The 26,154-nt window shown below is 48.8% G+C and overlaps 1 protein-coding gene across 3 annotated transcripts in view; it reads right to left on the reverse strand.

Annotated features, from left to right (window-relative positions):
• The window catches only part of DSCAML1 (DS cell adhesion molecule like 1), a 378,285-nt gene that overhangs the window by 328,872 nt on the left and 23,259 nt on the right, over positions 1–26,154 (reverse strand). For all 3 annotated transcript variants that reach the window (XM_030918019.1, XM_030918020.1, XM_030918021.1), the window contains exons 2-3: positions 14,868–15,185; positions 11,234–11,380 (exon numbers count right to left, since the gene is read on the reverse strand). In XM_030918019.1, coding sequence (XP_030773879.1) covers positions 11,234–11,380; positions 14,868–15,185 — 465 coding nt within the window. The remainder of the gene's footprint in view (positions 1–11,233; positions 11,381–14,867; positions 15,186–26,154) is intronic.

Consider the following 26,154-nt stretch of genomic DNA (forward strand, 5'->3'; position numbering starts at 1 on the left):
GCATAGAGAAATTGTATATAGAAAACAGATCTATATAGAAAAATACATTACATACATGGAAAAAGTATTTTCTCTATACAGAAAATAAAAGTACCTGATTTTGAATCCTCACAACTGAAAAATGTGCAGCTCAGAAAGGTTAAGACCTTGGCCAGGGTCAGAAGGCAAGTTAGGAGCAGGGTCAGTGTCGGAACCCAGATCCCTCTGAGGCCAGAGCCCACAGGATTTTGCTTCTCTAAACAGCTTCACTTCATCACAGAAGAGATTCCAAGCAAGCCCTGCTTCTTCAGAACAGAACAGGAGCAAATGGTGGCTTTTTTCCAGCAGCCACGGAAACAGGTACAGCCGCACACGCCCCTTCATTCTCATCCATCCCATTTACAACTTAATCTAAAGGATCAGTCACCTTCCCGGCTAAACCGTCCTCTAAGCATTCGACAAACATTGCCTGGGTGCCTACTATGTGCTCGCACACATTGAGGCTTGTGGCATTGCGGACGCAGACCACCCCACCCACTGTTACCCAGCACAGGCCTCCGCACAGAACCATAGCACCATCTCCACCAGCTCTGGCTCTCATTGATACACAACAGAGTTCAAAATCACAGGCTTGGCAGGAAGTGCCATCTATACATAGCTCTACCATTCTGTAAGCACCGTTGGCTTCTTCTGAATAAATGCTACCCTACATTAAATGCCAGAATTCGGCAAGCAAGACTGCATGTTTGTGATGAGATTGAGAACTAAAGGCAAGATTGATTCTGATGTGAACACCAGCAAAGCAAATGAGTTTTTGAAAACCCTATAATTTCCCTGCAACCCTTGACTTCACTAAACACACATTTTTAGACTACAGCACAGTTAGGTAGGCATTAAACAAAAATGAGGTAGTCTAATGATGATTTATGTGTAGGATAACCTTCTATAAAGAATTCCGCTCTGATTTCAGGGTAACTTTCAGAGGTGCCAACTTAACCAAACAATGCTGCTTGCTCTGTGTCCACCGCCACGGTGTGATCCCAGGGCACAGCGTTTTCCTGCAATTGTCTTAAATCTGCTGAAATTCACCCAGGGGGTGCTCTGGAAATGCAGCGCCTGCCATGAACTAAATGGAAAAGCAAAACATGACACATGCACACGCCGCCAGAGGCACCTGTGAACACGAGACATTTCTGCTTGACTGAGGAGTGCGGCTGATGGTTCTGGAACCAACCAACTGGCGTGCAAGCGCAGAGCAGCCCGCCTGCTGGGATATTGGAAGGAGTTCTAGGGAGCTGCGGGCATGCTCTCTGGGAGGGGGTGCTTTGAGAGCTCCTGGGGCATAGGCATCAAAACCAGAGTTCTGGTGTGCCCCTCCCTGGCTGTGTGACCTTGGGCAGGTCCCTCAGTGCCCCCAAGCCTTGATTGCCTTGTCTGTTAAATGAGTCTGTTAAACCTGTGTCTCCCGCAGATGTGTTTGGGAGGATTCATAAGATGATGCTGGTGAACAGGCTTTATAAACCAGAGAGCACTATACAAACTGAAGGAGATGCCGGCTGCAGGGCACAGATGGAGAAGTGGCCCAAGCTATGTCTAAGAGCTGAAATCACACTGCCCTGGGCTCAGATTCTGCCTCGTAATTTCCTCAGGGTATGGCCTTGGGAAGGCTGACCTCTGTGACTCTCTGTGCCTCAGGCCCCACATCTGCAAAATGGGAATAATAATAATACTGACTACATAGGGCACCTGTGAAGCTTAAATAAAATGATGGAGAAAAACACTTATCACAGATGAGCTCAGTAACCGATCACTTATTTCCCTACCAACGATTCTTGCCACTATGAGTATCATTTCAGTTTAGGGAGAGAATCCCATTGCTGCCTCCCAGTGCTTTCTTGTAATCACTAACCTGCAACACGTGCTTAACAGCTTTGGCAGGTAGGATTTTCTCCACACTTCAAGGAAGAATACAATATGTCTGAGTCCGAGGCTTCCTTTCTCACCGAAGCAAACAATAAACAAACAACAGCCAAATTAAGGACCAGCTGCCTTTTCCGCTCTCTAACTGCCTTGATGAGGGAGACAGTAATTGCTGGGAGTTCCTAGGACAGCGCTCTGCCTGGAGTCACTGTTACAAGGAAGAAGCTTGGACTTTGGGGACAGAAGCTCTGGTCCATACCCAGGCCTTGCCACTTGGAAGCTGTGTGACCTGGAGCAAATCACTCGGCCTCTCTGAATCTCATTTTCTTTACATCTAAGAATGGGGGTAGCATGTTTCCCTCCGAGGGTTCCAAGCATGATTAAATGAGATTACACGCAGGTGCCTGCCGTGGGGCCCTACATACACTTATGGACTCATACACATCTATTGCCTCCCCTCTCACTCCTCTTCTGCCTGCACAAGTCACTAAGCCACACTGCCTCTGCGTCTACACCTGTAAAATGGGCAAGGTAATGGGGGCTACTGTGAGGAGCAAGTGACATCATCTGAAAGCACTTTATAAACTGTATCGTTTGAGAGACAATAGTTTTTATTGAACCAGGGCTTGAGCACTTGGAGCAAATTAGACACCCTGCAGTTTGTGGAGCTGATCTTTACTATGTTGGTACCAAACCGCACCTCCATCCCTTCCCTCAACAGAAAATGTTTATCAGGTACCCTGCAAGGTGCTAGTGAATCCAGAGATTAATACTACATCCTAGGCACTTTGTTTCTGTCATTCTATTCAGTTAATATCATGGAATATTTGAGATAAAAACATGATGGTGGTTGATCCATCTTGCATAGTCCTTTGTAGCTTTCTCAAGATCATATTTAGGGGGATTCACTCTCCATCTGTGACTCTAGGACCATCACCCCTTTGGGTGGCTGCAGGCCCTAGCTTACCACCTCTAGCTCAGCACCCAAAAAAGGTAGCACAGGTGGTGGGTGATGATGCCAGACAATGGAGAAGATGGGGCGAGGGAGATGAGGTCTAAGGTTGCACAACTCCATGAAGCTAGATGGGCAATTTCGTTGATGCATTTAGGTGACTCCTTTCCCATTTAGGAATTTGAGTCTTCTCCGAGGCCCAATTTTTATTTCAAGGATTCATTCCCATTTTATAGATGATTAAACTGAGGCTTTGGAAGTAACTTGCAAGGTCATCAATTAAGACTAGCAGACTCCACAGCCTGTCTTCTTTCCACCACATCCCACTATATCTTCTGTGAATTGTTTGCTCATAACTGTTCTCCAACTTTCTGTCGCATTGTCTTTTTCTTGTTGGTTTGCAGGAGTTTTAAAATATGGTGAAACCCTGTCTCTGCTAAAAATACAAAAATTAGGCGGGCACGGTGGTGTGCCTGTAATCCCAGCTACTCAGGAGGCTGAGACAAGAGAATCACTTGAACCTGGGGGGCGGAGGTTGCAGTGAACCAGATCACCTGGGTGACAGATCAAGCTTCCATCTCAAAAAATATATATATATATATGCTGGGTGCGGTGGCTTGTGCCTGTAATCCCAGCACTTTGGGAGGCCAGGGCAGATGGATCACGAGGTCAAGAGATCGAAACCATCCTGGCTAACATGGTGAAACCCCGTCTCTACTAAAAATACAAAAAATTAGCCAGGCGTGGCGGCGGGCGCCTGTAGTCCCAGCTGCTCGGGAGGCTGAAGCAGGAGAATGGCGTGAACCGGGAGGCAGAGCTTGCAGTGAGCCGAGATTGTGCCACTGCACTCCAGCCTGGGTGACAGAGCGAGACTCCATCTCATATATATATAAAATGTTATATATATGTGAATTCTGTGGGAGACAATTTAGTGCAGCACTTAGGAGCACAGATGATGGAGTCTGAATACGTAAGTTGTGGCTCCACCACTTACTACCTTTAAGCAATTTACTTAGCATTCTTGTACCTCCGCTTGCCCATCTGCAAAATGGGGGAATAAAAGTCCCCTTCTCTTTAGATTGCTGAGAAGGTGAAGCAAGCTACATATGTCAAATGCTTAGAATAGAGCCTGGCAACTTAGTAAGCGCTCAATAAATATCACTCATTATTATCACGTTGTCCCTTATTTTTTTTCCCTAGAACTAGGCAGTATCTTCATGAGTTAAACGGCCCAGTGACCTCTCAGGTTGCTCACCACTTCTTCTTACCCTCCAGCCATGTTCCCAGATCACCCCACCCTTTCATTGCCCACTTGCCTGTGCCTGCACTGTCACCTCCATCCAAAGTGCTCTCTCTGCCCTCTTGACCTGGTCACAGACTCCAGGGCCTGACTTGAGCCCCGTCTCCTTCAGCATGCCTTACTGCGTGGCCATCAACAGAAAGAATGTTCCTGTGGTATCCTCCTCTTTGTGGGAAGACACTATAGTTCCCAGACAGAAGCCAGAAAAGGAACAGATCATGGCCAACCTGGACTCCTCTGCAAGGCCTGGCACTGTGCCTGGCACCCAGCAGGGGTCCAAGCCCCTTTTGTTGAATTGCCTCGGATCTATCGTCTATTTCCCACTAGTGCAGAGTGACAATCCCAGCCGCTTTTCTCCAGACTCATCAGTAGTTGAGAGCTTAGGTCTCCAATTCTATACCTGAACAGCAGAGAATCACAAGAGGAACCCACAGAAGCAACTCGGCATTATGGAGGTGAAGGACCACCAAGCTGAGACCCTGGTAATGCCACCAATTTGCTACGGGACCTTAGGCAGGTCTCCCAGTGTCCTCCATGCCACAGGACAGTTCAGTAGGGGAGAGACTGTCACTTTGTCATCACCATTAATCACTGGAGAGAAGAGAGGTCTGAATAAAATATGAATCCTGCCCCTGATGATTATACATTCCTGTAATGGAGATAACACAGACTTTTAAAAAAAATTACAGGACAAAGTACGATTAGTGTCTTGAGTAAGGAACCGATAAAGTTTGAAGGGAGTTCAGAAAAGGAGCCCCTTGGAGTGGGTTAATCTGGGTGACTTTTAAATCCATTCTTAGCAGAAATCGAGGAAAGACATCATGGAAAAAGTAGTATTTGAACCAGACTTTGAAAGATGCGTAGGCTCCAGACAGACAAAGGAGGAAAAATATCTGGTATCTGTAGTGAAATACAAAGGTGCCCATGAGTAGTTAAAATCATGTGCCCCGAGAGAGAGCAAGAGACAGGAGAGAAGATGGCAGGGGAGAGCGTTGGTCTGGACCTGGGTTTCTTTATCCATAAATGCAGAGGCTGAGTGACACAGTCTCCAGGGCACTTTCCAGCTCTCGCAGTCTGTGATTCCACATGTTCACAGCCTACATGTGGCCCAAACTGGTTTCCAGCACTGGCACCACCTCCCCTCTCTGTGCCTATCTCCCATTCAAATTGGTGTAGATTTGTGGGAGCCAAAGAAGTGACCCTCATGTCAGCCTGAGCGAAATGTAATTAATAAATTGAATCTGCATTCCAAAGCCAAACCAAGATCACATTTGTTTGTTGTATTGAGATTATCCATCCCTGTCCATCAGAGCCGACAACATGAGCCGAATCCTAAATTCCCAGTTTAGGACAGTCTTTGTGTCTCCCACGGGGCCAAAAACAGAGCCAGAACCCAACAAAGCCTTCTTGTTAGGATGGCTGTTTTGTTCACTGGTTTTTAAGCTGGAGATCTGTTGCCCTTCAGAGAAGCCCAAGCCTCTGGTCACTGCACACACAGCCAGAGGTCAGCACAAGGGTTGGTGATAGGTTTCTGTTCCCAGGCAAGTGCAGGAGACAGAGATGGGCCCTCCTCCTATGTTGAAACCTAAGGACACCCGACTCCTAACGATTCCGAGCCTGCTCCGGAGAGGCGGCGGGAAGTAGAGGAACGTGGAAGACCAGCTCACATCCAGGCCGCATCTCTTATTAGCTGTGGCCTTGGGTAACGTGCTTAACTGCTCTGGACCTCAACATCCTCATTTATTAAATGAGGAAATAAAAACAAAAACAGAACATAAAAACAGTATCTCTCTTAAAGGGTTATTGTGAGGATTAGAGATAATATATGTAAAATGCCTAACCCAAAAGAGGTCTCCATACATGACAGGTATTATCATTAATCTTGTTATTATTATTATTATTCCTCTGTGACAGTGCTGTGCTGGTTCTGGGGATAAAAGATGAAAAAGATACAGTCGTACACCCTCCTGCTGCAGACAGACAGAAATAACAGATTAGGACGCAAGACAGAATGAAGGCAGCGCTCCGGGAACGAAACCAGGGTAGTACTGTCTGCCTGGCAGGCCTATGTCTGGCCTCATGGAAGAGTAAGGGACAAAAGTGTAAGGGACAAAAGAGGGGCAGGGCGTCAACAGAGAGGAGGCGTCCACTGTACCCCAGGCAGAAGAGATCGCTGAATCGAATGAGAGCTATGAAAACCCACTTGGCACCCCGGAACTCTGGAGTTAATTATTCTAGGGAGGCTGGTAGTTTACTTTGCTCTCTTGGCCAAAGGCGGGCTCCTGGAAGGAAGCACTGCCTGATAGAATCCTTATACGACACTAAGAGACCTTTTCTCATGTCACAGGACCCCTCTGGCCAGAAGCCTCCTTGCCCCTGTGTCTCCCTACTCACAACAGTGTACTCAGCACACTTTTAGCCGGCCAAGGCATGGTGACAACTCACTATTCCCATTTGCATGGACAAGGGAGCTGATGCAGGCTTGTCTTCCTGAGCAGCAGCAGACACATCTGGCCCGCATCTGAGCAGTGTCCCAAACTCCCTGCTGGGGCCGAGAGAGCCAGTCAGGATGCTGGGGAAGAGCATGCTGGGAAACTCCAAGGGGCCCGCATTGATATAATCAGGTCTGGTGGAAATTAAAAGCTATTAGGAACAGGGCCGGATTTATCTTTATATCCAATAACATGTATTGTAATGGTGATCATGCAGATGGGAAATTAAACCACATCTCAGCTTCACTGGAGGCTTTAATTTTAATTTATGTTTGTGCACAGCCCTTGGCCCTCTTACCCCCACCCTGCCAGCCTTGGAGAGCCAGTTCACACCAGGACCAAATCCCTGGAGAGAGAAGCAAGGGTGGGAGTCTGCCAGATACAAAGTGAGAGGCTCTGTGCTTTATACACACATCTTTAAACAGCAGGATGGAAAGATGACCTGCTTGAGGGAGTGGAGGCGGGTATAGTAGGTGGCTAAAGGGTAGTACTTTGAGCTATTTCTCTAGCCTGTCACTGCCCTGGGCAAAGCACAGCCAAAAAGCTGGTTGAGAGTTTCCTTTGCCAGCTTCAGGATAGCCAGAGATAGCCAGGAAGGCTAACCTGTGAGTAAACACCCAATTCATGGAGCTTGTTTTGGTCCCAAGCCTTCAATTCTTCCCAGACTCCCTCAGAAAGAGGCGTGGGACAGCCAGCTCCCATCCACAGGGGCTGCAACCACATGAGGGTCCCCTCCTCCCAGGGTACCTGCATCCCCAAGGGCATGCCTCCTGGGGCTCTGATGGGCCCACACCAGTCTCCCTGCCCCTCCTTCTGTGTTCCAGCTCCTCCCGGACTTGCGGTTTGTGGAGAAGCTGAGCCCAGCCCTGTAGATCCAGAAATCAAAGTCGACACAGTTCTTCTGGCTCTGGAAGCTGATCCTGAAGCATCAGAGGGAAGTATCCCTGGCTCCTCCATCCTCCATTAACCTTCAGGGCAACTTGCCATGTAATCTTCCCCTACCATGAGAAGTGCCATCCAGCCTCCCCACCTCAAAATGCACACACACACACACAGCACACATACTGGGCATAGTGTGAATATGGTTAGTGGAAAAAAATACTATTTTTATAAAAAATCAAACTACTTGCCTTTGCCAAAATTAAAGCATGTGGCATGTGGGCCCGAGTTCTGGTCCCCTCACCTACAGAGCCTGGACAAGACAAAACTCCACTCTCTCTGGTTCTCATGGAGTCCTCCATGATCATGCTAGTTGGATTTCTGTGCTTGGGGAAGACTGGCCCTGGATCTAACATGTAGCTGTAGAATGATCTAGAATGATTATGGATAGGGCTGGAGGGCTGGGCAGGAGAAGAAAATTCTCCAAGGCCAAACTAAAGAAAGGGGTTCTGCAAAACCAAAGCTTAACACAGCCCCGCAGATTAGCATCAAGTCCACTTCTCTGATAATTATGCCCTTTGGGGCCACCAGCCCAGTCTTGACATCAAAGACAGCCCTGAAGCACCAACTACAAGGGCCGCCTGGGGGAAGCTCCCTGCCTCTAGCTCCTAAGCACAGGAACCAGTTAACCTTCCTTCTCTCTTATCTGATCTGGTCTTCTCCCCACCCCACGCCCAGCCTGCTGTCCTTATTCCATGCCTCTGTCCATGACATTCCCCAGATTCCTCATGAATTCTTGCAGCCACCCATTCATCTACTCACTGATCATTTAGTGAGCTTTTATTTACCCTGAGTGCAGAAGTGGGGATGTGTGGATGAGAACGATCCAGTGCTGGCCCGTGGGAACTGCAGTCGTGTGGGGAACACAGACACCACTCCATACCAGAAACACACACCACCGCAGCAAACAGCCAGCGCCAATGCTCTCTTCCACCTAATAATCGCTATAACCTGTGCTCAGCAGTGTCCGGCAGTGTTCTAGACATTATTCATATATTGATTCGTTTAATTCTTACTCGAACCCTATGAGTCCATTTTACAGGTGGGGAAATGGAGGGAGTAAACGACTCGCCCAGCTAGTAAGCAATGGAGTGAGTATTAAATGCGGGTAGTCTGGTCCTAGATTCTAGGCTCTTAATCACCACACTTCACTTGATTCCATGAAGTCGTCCCTACATCAATTTGTCCCCCTTCCTAAAGTCAAAGCCCTCACTGCCTACAGCACACATTTAAAGCCTCCACTGTAGCTAGAGTAACACTTTACTGGATACATTTATACTGTGGGGGAAGCATGTCTGTGTGGGGTTAAACACACAGGTTGAAAAAACAGACTCTGGTTCCAGCCCCACCCTCTGCTCAGTGTGATTCAGAAGGTATTTTGCTTCTCTGAGCCTCAGTTTCCTCTTCTGTAAAGTGGAGAGGGGAAAACACATTTATGGACTTTTTGTGATGATAAAAAGAGATCCTGTATGGAAGTTTCTGAGCCCTGTACCTGGGATATAGTAAGCACCCCCCAAATTGTAATGCAAAAATTACCATTATTTAATGGATATAATGCTTAGTCCATAAACTTAAGTATATAGGGAACACCACATTTCTTTATGTTCTTTAAATCACCTTAAATCTGACTCTACTAGATAGGCAAGAGATTGTCCCCAACATTATTGGGGCTTCTCCCAGGGTATGCCAAGGTCCGGGGTACCTCTGGTCCTCACCAGCCCATGGTCCCTGCCTGAATGATTGCTTTGGCTCTTGGGCTGTGCACCTTGTGACTCATTTGAACACAAGAACCCTGGCCTCAGTCCCGGACCCTGAAGGGCCCCACACAGCCACCCCTGCGGGGTCCAACCGTTTCTTCTGGCTGCGTCCAGGGAGCAGTCTTCCGCACGGTCCCCAACCCTGGCATCCTTTCATCTCCTCTTTGTTCTTTGCCCTCAGAGGCTCTCCTCCCCAGACAAAATACCCTTCCTAACCTTTGCTATTAGCCTATGGTTTTACAAAAGACAGGAGGAGCAGCTGTCTTCCAGGAGCTTCGAATTCCCATCCTGCTACCAGCTCTGAAGTCTGGAGATATAATGGCCTAGCCATCTGCTTGGAACTGAGAGAAGGAAAAAGTACTGAGCGTAAAAGGCAAATTAATGTCTCAAAGAAAGTCTCCTGCTGCATTAGCTGTCAACACGCCAGAGCATGGTTCTTGTCCTAGGTACACATCAGAACCACCTAGCGAGCATTGAAAAGGCTGATGCCCAGGCTCTACTCCTGGGAGAGTCTGATTCAGTTGATTTGAGGCTAAGCATTGGTGTTTCTTTTTTTTTTTTCAAGATGGAGTCTTGCTCTGTCACCCAGGCTGGAGTGCAGTGGTGCGATCTCGGCTCACTGCAAGCTCCACCTCCTGGGTTCACGCCATTCTCCTGCCTCAACCTCCCAAGTAGCTGGGACTACAGGCGCCCGCCACCTCGCCCAGCTAATTTTTTGTATTTTTAGTAGAGAGGGGGTTTCCCTGTGTTAGCCAGGATGGTCTCGATCTTCTGACCTCGTGATCCACCCACCTCAGCCTCCCAAAGTACTGGGATTACAGGCACGAACCACCTGCACCTGGCCAGCACTGGTATTTCTAAAGAAGCTCCTCGGGGATTTAAATGGGTAGCAGGCTTAAGAACGCTTGCTTTAAAGGTTCCATGAATAGAAGTCTTATCTTCCCCAACTAAACCATCAACCCTGAGGAACAAGAATCGTTTCATACAATCAGTTATGGGACCTTAATGCTCAAAGGGCACTCAGAGGTCACCTGGTCAAGTTGCTCCAATTTACAGCAAGGGAAACAAAGGTCCTTGGTAGAGAAAGGAAGAAAACGCAGCAGAACCCCGGCAATGTGCAGAGATGAAGAAATTGGTGATGGAAAAATCCCACAGTTTTGTAAATGGAGGCCTAGAGGTATTTTAAGGACCTGAGGTCCTCTCTTGGGGCTTCCATACCTGTTTTCCTGTGGGAGACACAACCCCACAGAGGTAAAAGGAGCCAATAATGAGGGACTCGCAATCACAGCAGCTGTAATGAGATGAACCCACAACATGGTATGAACCCCATCTCCCAACATCAGCCTCAAAGCGAGGCCAGCTAGAATTCCGATGGAGTCTTTAGCCAACTCATGCAAGAAGGAAAGAAGGAAAGTCCCCATACACATGCTTCCTGAAATCAGGTCCTCCAGGGAGGCAGTGCTCACTGTTTTAGTCACACAACGCAGGAACACAGACCACAAACCCTATTCTCATCCCTCGTCCCCTTGCCACCTTTCGCAGGTAAGGTGCTTCCAGCCTTGCCTCAGGACTGGGTCAAGCAAAACCCCAGCAGTCAGAAAGGATGGGGCTTCCACTGCACTCGGTGTCTGATGGCACCCTCACACACCCAGTCAAGACCACCAGCGTGTGGGTCTTCAACACTCCACACAGAGACGTGCCAAACCAAGACCAAAGACACTTTTTTTTTTTTTTTTTTTTTTTTTTGCCAAAGCATCACCAGAACAATAACAAATCACTCCCCAAGACCAATCTCAAGATCTTGTTGAACTCAACAACCAGCTCAGGCATCTCTACTTTACCCAGTCCCCACAAAGCGAGCACCCGTCTGCCGCAGCCCCAGGACGCTTCTTACCTGGGATGATGGAGACTGTGTCTTTCTCCCAAGACACAACGCTAACGTATTCCTGCACTGAAGAGGGGATGAGGCACTTGAAGACGGCCACGTTGCCACGCATTGACCTTTGATCCTCCACCCGGACGGTGTAGGGTTCCCTGAAAACTGCAGAGAGATTGGCAGTAGGGAAGAGAAGAGTGTCACAAGGATGTGGTGAGGGTCCCCAGAAAGGAACAGAGAGTCAGCTCAACTCCCTCTGCTCCTTCAGCCTCACCTTCTTCACTTCTTCCTTCCCCCCTCCCTCTTAGCCAGCCCAGAAGCCCCTGCCATGATCTTGTTCTTGTCTGGGCAACTCCTTCTCCATCAACCTCCTCCCCATCCTACTGGGCAGGCTCTTCTCCCTCAAAAATATCTGGCCTCCCTCTGCAAGACCATCCATCCAAATTCCAACCTTTCCCATTTCGGTATTAGCAAATCATATTAGATTTTAAAAGCCTTGAGGGCAGCACCTAAGCCCTGCAATGTTATATTGACCAAAGGGATGTGCAGGTAATACGGAAATACGCTAGAATTCCCCTAAGAAAACCAAACCAGATTTCCTGAATTATTGTTAGACCCAGGGTGGCAATTATTTTGGACACAGTGACCATAATGCACCCAAACAAAACCTGTGACACAGGCTCTAACAACTGAGTTTTGGGCTTCTTCAATGTGAAAGGCAGGCTGGGAAATGTAGTTCAGATCCTGAACTTACAAGGACAAAGGGAGAGAATGTTTGGGACTGTGATTGTCTCTGAGCACACAGAACTCCAGAGACATGGACACAGTCTCCAAGATTCTCCAAAACAGAGCATTCTTGCCGCTTTCTCCCCGCTTCTGACCCTGGCTGCAGCCTCTAGAGCACCCCTCCCTGACCACCAACCTTGTCCCTGCTTTCAGAACCATCCCTTCCCCCACAGTGCCCACCTCCTGCCTCAGCTGGCTTCTGGGGCACTGCCACCTGCAGCCACTGCATGTGTCTGGCCCCTACAGGCAGGCAGACCCAGCCCTAGGAATGGGACCCAGGCTTCTGCCTCTGCCTTGTCCTCCCCTGTTTGGCCTCTCCCAGGCCTCGCTTGATCCTTCCACGCCCTTCTCTGCCAAGTAAAGCTGGAACATCCAGAGCCCTGCTGCCTTCCGACCTTGTCCCTCAGCAGGCACCTGGGCAGCGTGCCCTCCTCCTCTCCCTGCGATGGTTGCCAAGGTGACACTTAGGGCCCTGGCAGCCCATCCCCACCCCCTGACTGTGCACCTGCAGCCCCTCTGGCATCATCAAGAGTCTCTTAATTTATTGTGTTTCCAGTCAGCCTGGCTCTCCCTGGCCCTCCCTCGGCCTTTATTCTTTCCCCTTCTCCAAGTTGTGGCTATGATGAGGAGGAGATGTAGTTGAGGTGGAAGAAAGAGAAGAAAGGAGAGGCACTGGTGGCTGTGTGGATCTGTGGTCCAGCCCTTCCATGGGTTTGGGCAGGGCCCTGACTCCAGATATGGGAGAGCACAGAGGAGAACAAGGAGAATGGACCTTGGAGGGAGGCAGGGTGGTGGAGTGGAAAGGGCGGGCTGGAGTGCACGCCACCCGTGATGTCCCAGGGAGTCAGCAGAGGTTTATGGTTAATGGCATCTAACAAGTGGGCCCTGCCTCCTCCACTGGCCAGCCGTGTGATCCTGGACAAGGGTTGGATAACCTTCTGGAGCTTCAGTTTCTTCATTTGTAAAAGGAAATCACCATAAGAGCAGCATATGAAAGGCCCAGCACAAGCAAAGCACTTTGATAATGTCACTTTTCATGATAGCTGCACGTCTGTGATTAACTGGCTGTGTACTCTTGGACAAGTGACTTAACTTCTCTTTGTCTTAATCTCTTCATTTGTAAAAACACATTTATACACTTACTATGAAAACTGCATCCTAACCTAATGAGGGGGAGGTGACAGGAAACATGGTCCCTTCCCCTTAACCCAATCCTCCACGCTGTGGAGGCCAGAGCTGGGCTCCAAATCCAGGCCTCAGGGCTCCTAGTCCAGCACTTGGTGTTGCATTGGGGTTGAGCAGTGCAAAGGACTTGCTCCTAAAAAGAGTCCATGGGGAGCCCAGGGAGAAACCCTGAGCAAATCTCTGTGTTCTAAGAGCTCAAGGTCTAGCCCCAAACCATCCGATGGAATGAGGCAGAGCTCTCACCCCACCTCACCCCTACACACTCCCGTTCCCAGCTACTTTAAAACTTGCTCTTATGAGAGGTATCCCTAAGGCAAAAGGACTCCAAAAAGTCAGAGAGGGTCTGTCACCACATGCTGGTTGGGAGGCCTTTCCCAGAACCACTCTCCTTGGTTGGCCCAATACAGTCCCTGGAAAAGATGGCGTGACCTAGGCCTGGCACCATTGCAGTGGGCTGGGTCTCTAAGTTGAAAAGCTCTTCTAAGTAGAAAACCATTCCCAAAACTTCAGTGCTTTATAATGATCTGAGACCCACTTTGCCACTGATTATGACACGCCAGTGTACCCTGATGTCCTAGTGAAGAATGGCTGATCTAAGCTGTCCCCTTGGCCTGGTGACCTAATCCAGAGAAATGAGACTTTCTTTTTTCTTAAAGTAGACCACCTGAGAAACCCTACTTCCTTCCCTCAATCTACTCTTCCAAAGACCAAAATCCTTCACTGCTAAAAGTATTTCATTATTAATTTTACCAAAATGCCTTTTCTCATGAGATATGTTATCCTCAGACATCCCCTCAGCAGTAGAATGGACAAAGAAAGTGTGTTCTAGCTGCATGATAGCACACTAGACGGCAGTGAGACCAACCAACCTCCTACCACACACGGCAGTAAGGGTAAATCCCATAAGCAGAATGGTGAGCAAAAGGTCTAGACAATATATACCATTGGACTCCATTTGTATAAAGTTCGTAAATAAGCAAAATATCTATATTGTTAGAAATCAGAATAGTGGTGGCTCTTAGGGGAATAGTGTGGGAAAAGAAGCTTGAGGAAGGCTTCTCAGGTCCTGATGTATTTCCTGATGTATTTCTCGATCTGAGTGTTAGTTGAACTTTGTAAAATTTCATCAAGCTACATACTTATAATGTGTGCACTTTTCTTTATGTATTATTTTTCAATAAAAGGCTTCAAGAAAACCTCACTGTGGATTTTCTATAAGTCAAGGGCTGAAGTGAGCACCTCATTTAAATGAGCACCATCTCATTTAACCATCACATGTGGTGATACAGAGGTAGGTAGTTGCATCCACTTTGCAGATGAGAAAACTGAAGCTTAGGAAGGTGTCTCCTCGCCACTGCACTCCAGTCTGGGCGACAGAGTGAGGCTCTGTTTCAAAAAGAGAGAGAGAGAGAGAGAAAGAGAGAAAGAGAAAGAAGAGAGAAAGAAAGAAAGAAAGAGGAAAGAAGAAAGAGAAAAAGAGAGAGAGAAAGAGAAAGAGTCTCTTATGCCTATGGACACACAGCAAGTGGTAAACTAAGATTAAAAAGTGAACAGCAAAACTGTTCTTGGGAGAATGACTTCTTGCAAGACCCCCCGCCCCGAGCATGTTGCACACATACCCTCAGAATGACGGCACAGCCTTCTCCTGTGCCACTGGCGCAGCAGGCATCTTGTCCCTTACCTGCTTTGACGCGGATGTTGGGGCTCCGGATCTTGCCGGCAGCGTTCTCCGCGGTGCAGAAGTAGTCATTGTCGTGAATAAAGCTATTGAAGGCGGAGGGGGAGAAGGGGTAGAGCTGCAGCGTCCCGTTGGCGTGGACGTGCCGGATGTGCGGCACGTCGTAGATGTCGTCCCCCGTGGCCAGGTACCATCGAAGGGCCGCGCTGGGGGAGCCCGCGGCGGGGCAGGGCACCACCACCCCCACGGAGCTGGAAAAGGTCACCTGCTGCAAGGAGTCATTTACAAAGTAGAGGCTGGTGCCGACATCTTCAGGGCGGGCTGCAGGAGAGGCAAGGGGAGAGACTTGGTTAGCATGGGCTCTAACAATACTCACACAAGCCACGGAGGCTTGCGACAGGCTGCACTCATTCACCTGACCTTCAAGCATCAGTCATTCAGTAAGCACCTATTGGGCACTGACTATATAGCAGGCACTGGCAAAGGTGAATCAGAGACAGTTCCTGATCCATAGAAAACCCCAGCCTTCAGGTGCGGGGGCTCATGCCTGTAATTCCAGCACTTTGGGAGGCCGAAGCGGGCGGATCACCTGAGGTTAGGAGTTCAAGACCAGCCTGGACAACATGATGAGACTCTGTTTCTACTACAAATACAAAAATTAGCCGTGCGTGCGTGCTTGTAGTTCCAGCTACTCGAGAGCATGAGGCAGGATAATCGCTTGAACCCGGGAGTCGGGGGTTGCAGTGAGCAGAGATCGTGCCACTGCACTCCAGCCTGGGCAACAGAGCAAGACTCTGTCTCCAAAAAAAAAAGAAAAGTGAAAAAGACAACTCCGGGATTTTTGGAATTTGTTCAGAATCACACAATTAGGTTACAGAACTAAAATGTGACCCCATTGCTCCGAAAGAGAGTTATAGTGCTCTTTCTACCATCTCACAGATGAAAGTTGCAAAAGGTCTCAAGACCATGCTCTGAGATGAATGGCTAACAGGAGCCGGGATGCTTGCCTGGAATGGAAGATGGAAGAGTGCAGGAGACCCTGACAGCCGATTTGAGAAATGTGTTGCCACAGAGGACTGAATGAGGGCCAGCAGAAGAGTGGGTGGATAAGGTCTAGACTAGGGCCAAAAGACCCAGCTTCTAAACCCAGCCCTGACACCATGTGACTGTGCAATTCCCTTCCTCACTCAGATCATCTGCTCCTTCACTTGGAAAGTGGAGGGAGAGGATGGGCAAGACTGCAAAGACCCCCTTCCATCTCTGACATGGTGCCATTCCACCCTCAACCACATGGGAGAATGTTCTTATGATTACAGCTGGCAGTGGCAGGGCCACCTGACTGGGGGGACTGGCCATCTGTTCCTCTTATCCCAGCATCAGGCCTAGATATTTCCTGCTCTTATCCCAGTAGCCCTGAATGTTGGAATCAAGGGGTGCCCCCCTTCCTCTTGAGGAGCCTGCCCCTTTAAGAAATCCACTGCCTAGCAAGTGGACACCAACCCAGAGGAAGAGAGGGCAGGGTCCCAGGTCTCTAGCTGGAAACCACTCCCTCTCCACCAGGAAGATCAACGAGCAAACAAACCACTCCGCTGCTTGTTTAAAGAACGTTGCAGGGGACCCAACTTGACCTCAATTTCCACAACTTTATAGGATGGGGGAGGGCCCACATCCGGCCATATTAATATTCTTGGCTTAACTCTGAGCCGAGCCTCCGGGGAGAATATACCAGGCAGCTCGTTGAGGAAGGCCATTAAGCCTCATTGGTCAGAGCAATTCACATCATCTCATAAAAAGCTGTGATGAAGCCATTAGCAGATGTGCTGGAAAACACATTCGTGGGCTTCTTGCTGCGGTGTCAGGAGCATCCTCTTAGCAGCAAATGCATTTGCTGTCCCCACCAGGCACTGCACTCATAGTAGCTGAAAGGCACTTTCTTGGAGAAGGGAGCCACATGGCCTTGCCATTCTCCTTCTCATGCTGCCTACTCTTGTGACAGTCACAAAATTGGCCGAGCAACTCTGCTCTGCACAGGACCCTTAGAAGCTCTGGAAGCATGACCGACTTGCTATGGCTAGAGTGTTCCCCAAGAGCATGAAATCATGCCATTTCACCAGGCAGCAAACTGAGGCTCAGGAGGTTTCTCTTAGAATACACACTTAGCAGGTCCCACTTCCAAGATTCTTCTCACTTTCTGAAAGCCTTTCTTACTGACATCCATTCAGCAAATATTTGTTAAGCATCTTCTATGTGCCAGGCACTGTTGCTAGGGACTTTACTTATATGACTTCTTTTAATTATCCCAACAACACTAAAACATAGGTACTATTAGTATCCCAGTGTACAGATGAGGAAACTAAGGCACTGAGAGATCAAAGCAACTTACCCAAGACCACAGAACCAGTAAGTGAGGGCACTGGGACACAAACTTGGGCAATCTGACCCTACAGTCACTGTCTTAACCATTCTGTGATGTATGACCACAGTATAACCACTGCAATAATAAAGAGGGGACTTTCACCTCCCTCAGACACAACTTGGCCACCAACTTCCATTTTCAGCTGGCCAAGAACACACAGGTGCACACACACATACATGCACATACACGACATGCACACTCCTTCCTGGGAGCGATTTCTGTTGGATTCTGGGTATTTCAGACAATACCTTGCTTTTGGGAACAGGGACATTGCTCGGGGGTCCTGGGTGCCTCCTGAGAAACCTAGTTAATCAGGCACTCTCACCCTGGCAGCTTCATGGATTTGGGAGCCAAAAATCCATCACATTACAGAAAGACTCTACATGGTGCCTGTAAATGGACTTAGGAAGCCGAGAGAATCCCTGACAAGGAGGAATTCAGGAACTGATTCATGTGAGAAGGTAAGTAAATTCTTAAGGCTAAGTATGATGTAACCCTCTGTAATGATAATACCTCCAGCAATAATAATAGCCACCACTGACTTCATTGTTAACTACAGGCCAGGCTCTGTGCCAGGTCCATTCTAGATACTGTATTTCTATTATACAGATATTATATTTAATCTTCATAATTCCCTAGGGGGTGTTATTGTTATTATTTCCATTTTACTGATAAGGAAATTAGGACTCTGAGAAGTTCACTAACTTCCCCAAAGTGATACAATGTGCAAATTCCAGAGCTGAGGCTAGAACCCAGTTTTGCCTTGCCTCAGAGCTGGGGGATGTACCTCCCGCTCTACTGCAGAAACTCCATGGAAGACAAATCAAACCACAGAATATGGTTTTTCAGGCTGGGTACTTTCCCCAACCCTTCCTCCACCCCAACCATATTCCAAACACACATCCCACTCTCCTTCTCAGTGGCTGGAAATCCATTCCACTCTCCCTGCCTCCTGAGATGGCCACTTTCCCAGGCCCCTTCTGCTCCCTCCAGGAGCATCAACCACAATGACAGCAGCCTTCCTGCACTCCTGGGCCTCGGATCTTGCTGAAGCCAAGGACACAAGGTTCTCAGCAACTACAAATGGGTAGATTTAATTGATGAATGGACTGGGATTGTCCAGCCACCTGTCAGGACTGATGAAAAGGCAGATTTATAGCAAAAGGCAAGGAGCCTCATATTTCTCCCACCCTGGGATGTGAGCTTCTGTCTTCTGAGTCTGGGGGAGCAAGGGAGGATTAGACACACCATTCATTTCTGCGTATGGCTCTGACAGTGCATTGCCATTATGAAACATCACCCTCAGGTGTAAAACAATAGCATTTTGCACTTACATTGGGTTCATATTTTACCATCACAAGGCACCTGTCAGCTCAGAATGCAGAAACCCTTAAATAAGCATTAATTTAACCTGGCCCTACCTGCCAAGAGAAGGGAGTGAGCAAATACATAAAGAGGAAACTGAGGCAAGAGACCAGTAAATACCTCAAATCTCTGCTATGTGCCACATTGAAGGCTGGGCATATGGGCAGCGGGTAAGTGGCCACAGAAGCAATGGGTGTTTTCAGAACTCAAGGGAAAGAAGCGGGAGTAGTAGGAGCCTGACGTCCTCACTCTGGCCTCATGGAGTCTGGTGTGGCCTCTACAGCAGGGGCTTCCCCACCTTCTCAGACTTATTTGAATCTTCAGAGCGGTGACAAAGCCCCAGCAAGCTACCAGAGGGGACCCAGACCCCTGCCTTGAAGTCTGACAGAACTACCTCCCCTCTGGGGGTTCACACCTCACCTGCTGTGTGACCTCAGGCAAGCCACTTAGCCCTCCTGAGCCTCCTTTACAAAAGGGTAGGATGTGATTGCACCATCTTAGCTGCCTCCCAGAGCTGCCTAGAGGGTGGAATGGAATGGGGCAGTTCTTGATTCCCCATGAGGACGTTCTAATATGAGATGGGGATTGTTCACTCTCCCTGAGGGGTCGAGGGTACGTACCTAAGATTACTGCAGGGATGAAAGGGCACAGCTCCACCCTGCAGCCTTGCAGAATTCCAAGCCCTCTCCAAATGCTACTTCCTCTCAGCTGACTCCTGCACCCTTCAGTGTCCTCCTTCCCCAGTCATTTCTGACCCAGGGACCAGAGAAGACGTTCATCGCCTCAGGAGATATTTACCAAGCACCAGCCTTGCTGCACCACAGTATCCCAGATACGGTGGGAGGCATCAAGGAGAATTGCTCCACCTTCCAGGAGCTTATAAAGGAGACGGGGAACAGGAGAGGAGGTTAAACAATAGCACCTGGCCATGCGTGAGGCCAGCTGAAAGCACTGATTTAGCCAAGAGCTATGGGGAGGGAAGGGGAAAGTTATTCAGCAGCCAGAGAAGAAGTGTTGGGAAGAGGTAGGAGCTGAGCTGAGCTGGAAGACCTGGATAGGTGGGGTGACAAGGGGGGGCACTCCCAGAGAAGACAGCCCAACAACAGTGGGTGAGGCATGCATGTTAGGGGGCCCTGTGGAAACCTTGCAGGCTGGAGCAGTGGGTGGGTTTGGGGAGAAGAGGCGAAACCAGCTGGATTGAGTTTGGGCCTCAGTGGTGGAAGACAGTGGGGGTCAAAGGCAGTGGGGGATACTTGGAGGTTTGCAAGCTTGGGAAAGCAAGGTTTGAGGTGTCCAGCAGTCCCCGACAGTGGCACTTGAGGTTATGCAAGTCCTTGTAGTCCTCATGTCTAACTACTGTGGCATTTTGGTTGGACATCTATTTCCCTAAAGTCTTATTGGCCTAAGGGTGTGGAGTCCCCAAAAGAAAGGAGACTAACATTTATGGAGCACCTTCTTGTGCCAGGCACCAGGCTTGGCCATCTAATCCCCACACAAAGGTATGAGGCAGAGGGACCGTTAGCCTCATTTTAAGGGTGAGGAAAAGGAGGCTGAAGGAGTTGACATCTTCTCCAAGATCCTACAGCTGGAAGAGACAGAGTCAAAATTCAACCAGCTCCAAACCCGAGCTTTTCCCATCACATCATTGAGTTCAAAGTTTGGGCTCTGATGAAGTTTCCCCTCATGTCTTCTCTCCAAGCTGGTCCCAATTTGGAAAGCAAATCCCCTGACAGAGACTCCTCCTTTCCCTTCCAATCTCAGTCACTCCCCGCAGCTCTTTCTTCCCTCTGCAGACAGAACCAGGCATATTACCGAAAGAAAGAAGAGGAGGGGGAACACTTCATAAATAGAGAGACACTCAGATCAACAGCAAAGCTTCTTCTGGTTAAAGGGGGAAATGGATTTTTAATAGAAAATGGAAGTTATGGGCTTGGTTGTCATGTGACAGACGCCCAGACTTCAGCCCATTTAATCTTCTCTGCCGTTTAACATTGAGCACCACCCCGATGCTGTGTTTCGTAAAACAGGCTCCAAATTGCTAGGAGATTAGAAGTGTGGAAATAGCACAGCAATATTTTTAAACCAGAAATCGCCCCCAGGCATTTGGGCTGCCTGCCCCCAGGGTCACCGCTGAAACCTAAGTATCCACTGCATCAACTCACTCGCCAGCCCTCCACCGCTTGGGTATCAGGATTAGTTTTGCAAAGGGAACTTCAGCCCCATGTATGTAACCCCTGGGGCTCCCACCCCACCTGCCTGTGTGGGATGGGGGTGTCTGGCTGCAGTGGGAGGAGCTGGCTGACTGAGGTTGCTCTGAGGCGCACACTGAATTACCCCCATGTCATCATCTGTAATCATTGTAAAGGACAACCCGAGGGGACTGAAATCTTAACACCTCGCCACCTCCACTGGGAGATGAGTCATTTTGTTCTCTTCCCTTACAATATTTACTCGTCTCATTCACTGGACTTTTCATCCAGGAGTATCTGCCAGTGCTGGGACCCCTGCAACATTCCCTCAGAGACAGGCAAGACCCTTCAAGAGGCAGCCTCACCCGGGCATGGCAACCATTTGTAGGAGAGGTTGTGGATCTTCAGGGGAGCAGGGGGCAGGGGACAGGAGGAAGGGTCAGGGCCAAGGGGAGAGTAGGTATCCTCTCCCCTGAGGGCCATTAGCTTCCTGAGGGCAGTGACTGTCTAGTCACCACTCTGTCTCCTGGGCACATACGAGGCACACAGTACAGTGGTGAAAAGCCCACCCTCTGGTACCAGGCTCCCTGGGTTTGAATCCCTACTCTGTCACTTACAAGCAGTGTGTGTAACCCCAGGCAAGATTGCCTCGCCTTTCTGTGCCTCAGTTTCCCCATGTTTACAAAGGTGGTGGCAATATCTACCTCAAGGGTTATTATGGTTGGATGAGTTAATACGTATGAAGAACTTGGGACAGTTTTTGGCGTATGTAAGTGCCTGGCACCACCTAAGTATTTGTGGCTGTCGTTACAAGCATTATCATTATAGCAGGCAAGCAGTAAGTATTTGTGGGAAAAGTGAATCCTTGTGCAGCAAATATTTACTGCTCACCTATGATGATCATAATAATAACCTAAAACTGTCGTTCTCAAACATCAATATGCATAAGAATCACCTGGAGAACTTGTTAAAAATGCAGAGTCTTAGATAACAGATTCACCAAGTCTGTCATAGGGCCAGAAATTCTATTTCTGAGACTGATGTCCTCTGTCTATACTGAGAGTAACAGTCCTTCGGAAAAGTAGATTTGCCATCCTGGACTTCTGTATTTCCTTTGCCAATGACAGACAATTGTCATCTGCTTGGCTGACAAGACCCTACCACCACATTAATTAACTTAATTTGGCGATCCAGATAAGCAAACAATAGTGGTAGAATCAATAGCAACAGAGCATTGCAGTAGCCACACAGCTTTTGCTAACTCCCAGGCCTTACGCAGAGTTCTTCATGCAGATGTGAGCTGGAGAGTTTTCTTGGATTGATTTGCAAGGTTGATTACTTCACTGTATTTCCACACAAAGGTTTTCACAGAAGATGTATTCTGTGCCCTCACTCTGATTGTTCTCATCCCAGAGGTGGAATAATTGGGTCCAGAGAGGATCAACCAGTAGAGTGATCCTCCCACCAGCTCACCCACCAAGTCCATTCAAAACCCAGAGGACGACCAGCCAGACGGTGTCTTCCTGCTTCATTAAAAACCTTTTATGTTGCATCCACATCTTGGAAATAGTCTGAGCCCAGACCCTGGGAAGGAGAAGGTTGAGTCTCCCAGACAGCATCAGAGCATGTACCACGCAGCCTGAGCTGGTACGGTCCTTGGACAAGAGGGAGCAGCAGGCCAAGTCCCATGCTCTCTGCCTGTGATGTCTACCCAATCTGGCACACCTGCTCCACCACTACCTCCCCCATCACAGTGCCTTGTTTGTTTGTTTTGAGACGGAGTGTCACTCTGTCACCCAGGCTGGAGTGCAGTGGCACCGTCTTGGCTCACTGCAACCTCCACATCCCAGGTTCAAGAAATTCTCCTACCTCAGCCTCCTGAGTAGCTGGGATTACAGGCATGCACAACCACGCCTGGCTAATTTTTGTATTTTCAGTAGAGATGGGGTTTCACCATGTTGGCCAAGCTGGTCTCGAACTCCTGACCTCAAGTGATCCGCCTGCCTCGGCCTCCCAAAGTGCTGGGATGACTGGTGTGAGCCACCATGCCTGGCTCCATCATTTCTTTTTAGCATTTGTTCTGTGCCAGGCATGGTGGGAAGCCTTTTTCTTGCATTATTGCACATTTAATTCTTACAACAGCCCTTGGATGTAGCTACTGTTCAAGACCCCATTTTACAGATAGGAAGACAGACTCTTAGGTCAAATAATTTCCTGGTGTTGCACAGTTCATGGTGGCAGAGCTGCATTTCACATCTTTATGCCACGACGTGTGGCTCAGCAGGCACATGACAGGCTAGATTCAGACCATCCCCACAGTGTGAGCACACTGTAGGGGAATTTTCTGACAAAAGAGAGCAACTGGGGTATGATAATTCAGAATTATTTGGGAATCTCCCTGTCATTAGACATTCCATCCCTCCCCCAACAAAACGCCGGCAGCTCCCCACCCTAGTCATTGAGATGACCAAAAAGCACCCCCACTTCCAATCCCCATGCAAAGCACAGCTCACGTGTCCTCCCTGTGTCCATCAGAAACACGGGTGGTTTTGGTGTTTGTTTTTAAGATTCTTAGCACAGACTTGGTTTCTGTGACCAGCAACCAGAAACCTGCGAGGTCCAGTGGAGACGCAGCTATCCTTCAACCTCCAAGGCCCTGCGCCATCAGTTCCAGGAGAAGTTATGAGCAACAGCTGACTGTCGGACAGACTCTTTAATCTTCCAGCCCTTTCCAGACAGGGCCTGTCAAAGGAAGGTCCCTTATGGCCAAAAGTTCTTTCCAGGGAGTCGGCTCAGACAGCACAGTTGTCCCCAGAGAATCCTAGATTTAGATTGTTAATGCTTGAGGGACTTAAGAGATTATTTTGTCCAATCTCCTCCATTCACAAGGCCTAGAGAGGTGGAGTCATTTACCCCAGGGACACAGCTCACCAGCATCCCAGCTGGGGCTACAGTGCTGTCTCCAGTGTTCTCTCAGTTCTGGCCACCCTGCTGTCAGAAAACTAGCCATTGCGGAACTCAGGAGCACCATGAAGCACTGAAACGATGTCATATGAGGGTGTATCAGAGCAACCAGGGATGCTGTGTGTCCAGAGGAGGTGCCTCAAATGGGCAGGACATCTGCCTGCCATAGTCGCAGGGCTGTCAAGTGGAAGAGGGCTTTGCCTTGCTCTGTGTGGCCGAAGCGGTGACATCAGGACCAGTGAGTAGAAGGTCCAAGACCACAACAGGGTTTGACTCATTCTAAGGATGAGCTCTGTCATAGTCAGAGCTGTGTGGCCAGGAAGGGGCTGCCTTGCAAGGAAGGAGTCCCTGTCGCGGGAAGTACTAGTGCAGAGAGAAAAAGACGCCAGGTGGGAAAGCTGCAGAAGGGGTCAACCTCTGATTAGGGTACAGATTCCACAGCCTTAAAGATGTCTTCCAACCTTGCAAGACTTTTACCCAAGATGATCACCTGAATCTCCCTCTCCCACCCCCAATGCAGGGGTCCCATCCTCTCTCATACCCCATGACTGCGGGAGGGTCACCCTAGAAGCAGGGTGTCCACCAGCCTTGACTCGGCAAGTTTTCAGGGATTCCAATGAGTGCTGTGACCTTAAATGGGGTCACATAAGATGGGACGGTGCCTACTGCTCTTCCCATAAAAACTGTGGATTCCCTGCAGGGAGAATGTCCCTTTGGGGGAGTTGGTCCAGAGGACTATGGACTACACTTGCATCTAAGAACCTTGGAGGGGGATGGGAGGAGGGGAGCAGAGGTAGGCTTCTTCCCACTCCCGCTGCCACTGGGGCCACAGGGGATCTGCCAAGTTTGCTCCAGGAAGACTATTGCCAGCCTGGCTGTGCCTCATCAGCTGTTCCCCATGATGCTGAAAAGCAAAGCTAGGAAAATTCTCCATATGTTGGGGCCCGCGGAGGGGGAGACAGCCACAAACAGCTGTGAGACCTTCATCGTTCCTGTATGATGAAATGACAGTAATTATGCCTCACATTTCAGCAGAGCATTCATAAGGCTAAAACGGGTTTGCTGTGGTTTTTACATGTGTGTGTTCATATGTTGCCTCATTCTGTATACAAAGCACTGTCACATGATGTACATTTTTATGCCCCTCATTCTTATTTATGCACATATAGAGTAACAACTGCTCTGTAGGATAGCCAGGATGGGTAATTTTGCCCATTTTACAGATTACAAAATAAAGGCACATGAACCATTAGGCAACTTACCCAGGTAAGACAGGCTGAGCTTTGTTTTTTAGGCCCATGGATAATGTTCTTTCCAACACACAGACAAACACACACACACACACATGCACGCGCAAACACACATGCATCTCTTTAGAATCAGTTTAATGGATATGCAACTAACCAGCATTTGAATAATTGTTGTTAATGAAGATGGTGACCTTGGAAACTGTCGGTGCAAGCATCATGTAGAGACAGGGTACAGGGAGTCGGGCAGGGCAGCTGAACGAATGAGGGGAGTAGGAGCTGGAGTGGCATGGGTGGTCCCCAAGGCTAATGCCATTCACGCTAAACCAGCACCCGACAAACATCTGTTTAACAAGGCACACAGGCTGTGGAGCCCACACCCTCCCCAACATGTAGGATCCCACAGGCCATGGCCTGCCATAGGCAGCACTTGACCTCTGGGTCACATGCTGCTTCCCTGTGACAGACTAGGTCATGGAGGGAAGAGAAGTCTCAAGGTCACAGGCTGCCAAGAGTGTTCTCTATATGCAAAACTGCCTGCAAAACAGAGGTTCATCTCAGCAGGGAGAGACACAGAAATACATCCAGCAACAGTTATGAGGGCTCGCTTTGTGAGGAGTGCTTACACAGGCTTTATGGCATGAACTCCAGAATAGTTCTTACTCTGACCAAACGTGGTAGAGATTTAACAACCAACCCCAGCCTTCCTTTGGCAGATATGAGACCAACCTTTGCCTCACCTCAAATCCAAGTCTGGAGCCAACCTAAGCCTTCTCTGTCTCCACTGATGGCCACGGGAAGGGAATGTGCTGGGCACCCAAGGGACACTCAGGTGCCCACATGGCCTCAACTATCTTACTGAAGGAGTCCTACATGCTACCCAACTAGGTGATGGATGGAAGGAGTTGACGTCCCCTGTCCTGGCCACTACTTAGTCTTTCTTATCGTTATAAAGTCTAAGCCAGCTGGCTTGGCAAAAAATGTGGCTGATTAATTAAACTGCTTAAGGAAGGATCTGATGACGCATTCTGGAGAGGGGGCAAGGAGAGGAAGGTAGAGGCAATGTGGAGGAAAAAGTATAGGTCTAATGTTTATTGAGCACTATGTTC

Source organism: Rhinopithecus roxellana, chromosome 15 (genome assembly GCF_007565055.1).
Source record: "Rhinopithecus roxellana isolate Shanxi Qingling chromosome 15, ASM756505v1, whole genome shotgun sequence".
In the NCBI taxonomy this organism is placed as follows: domain Eukaryota; kingdom Metazoa; phylum Chordata; class Mammalia; order Primates; family Cercopithecidae; genus Rhinopithecus; species Rhinopithecus roxellana.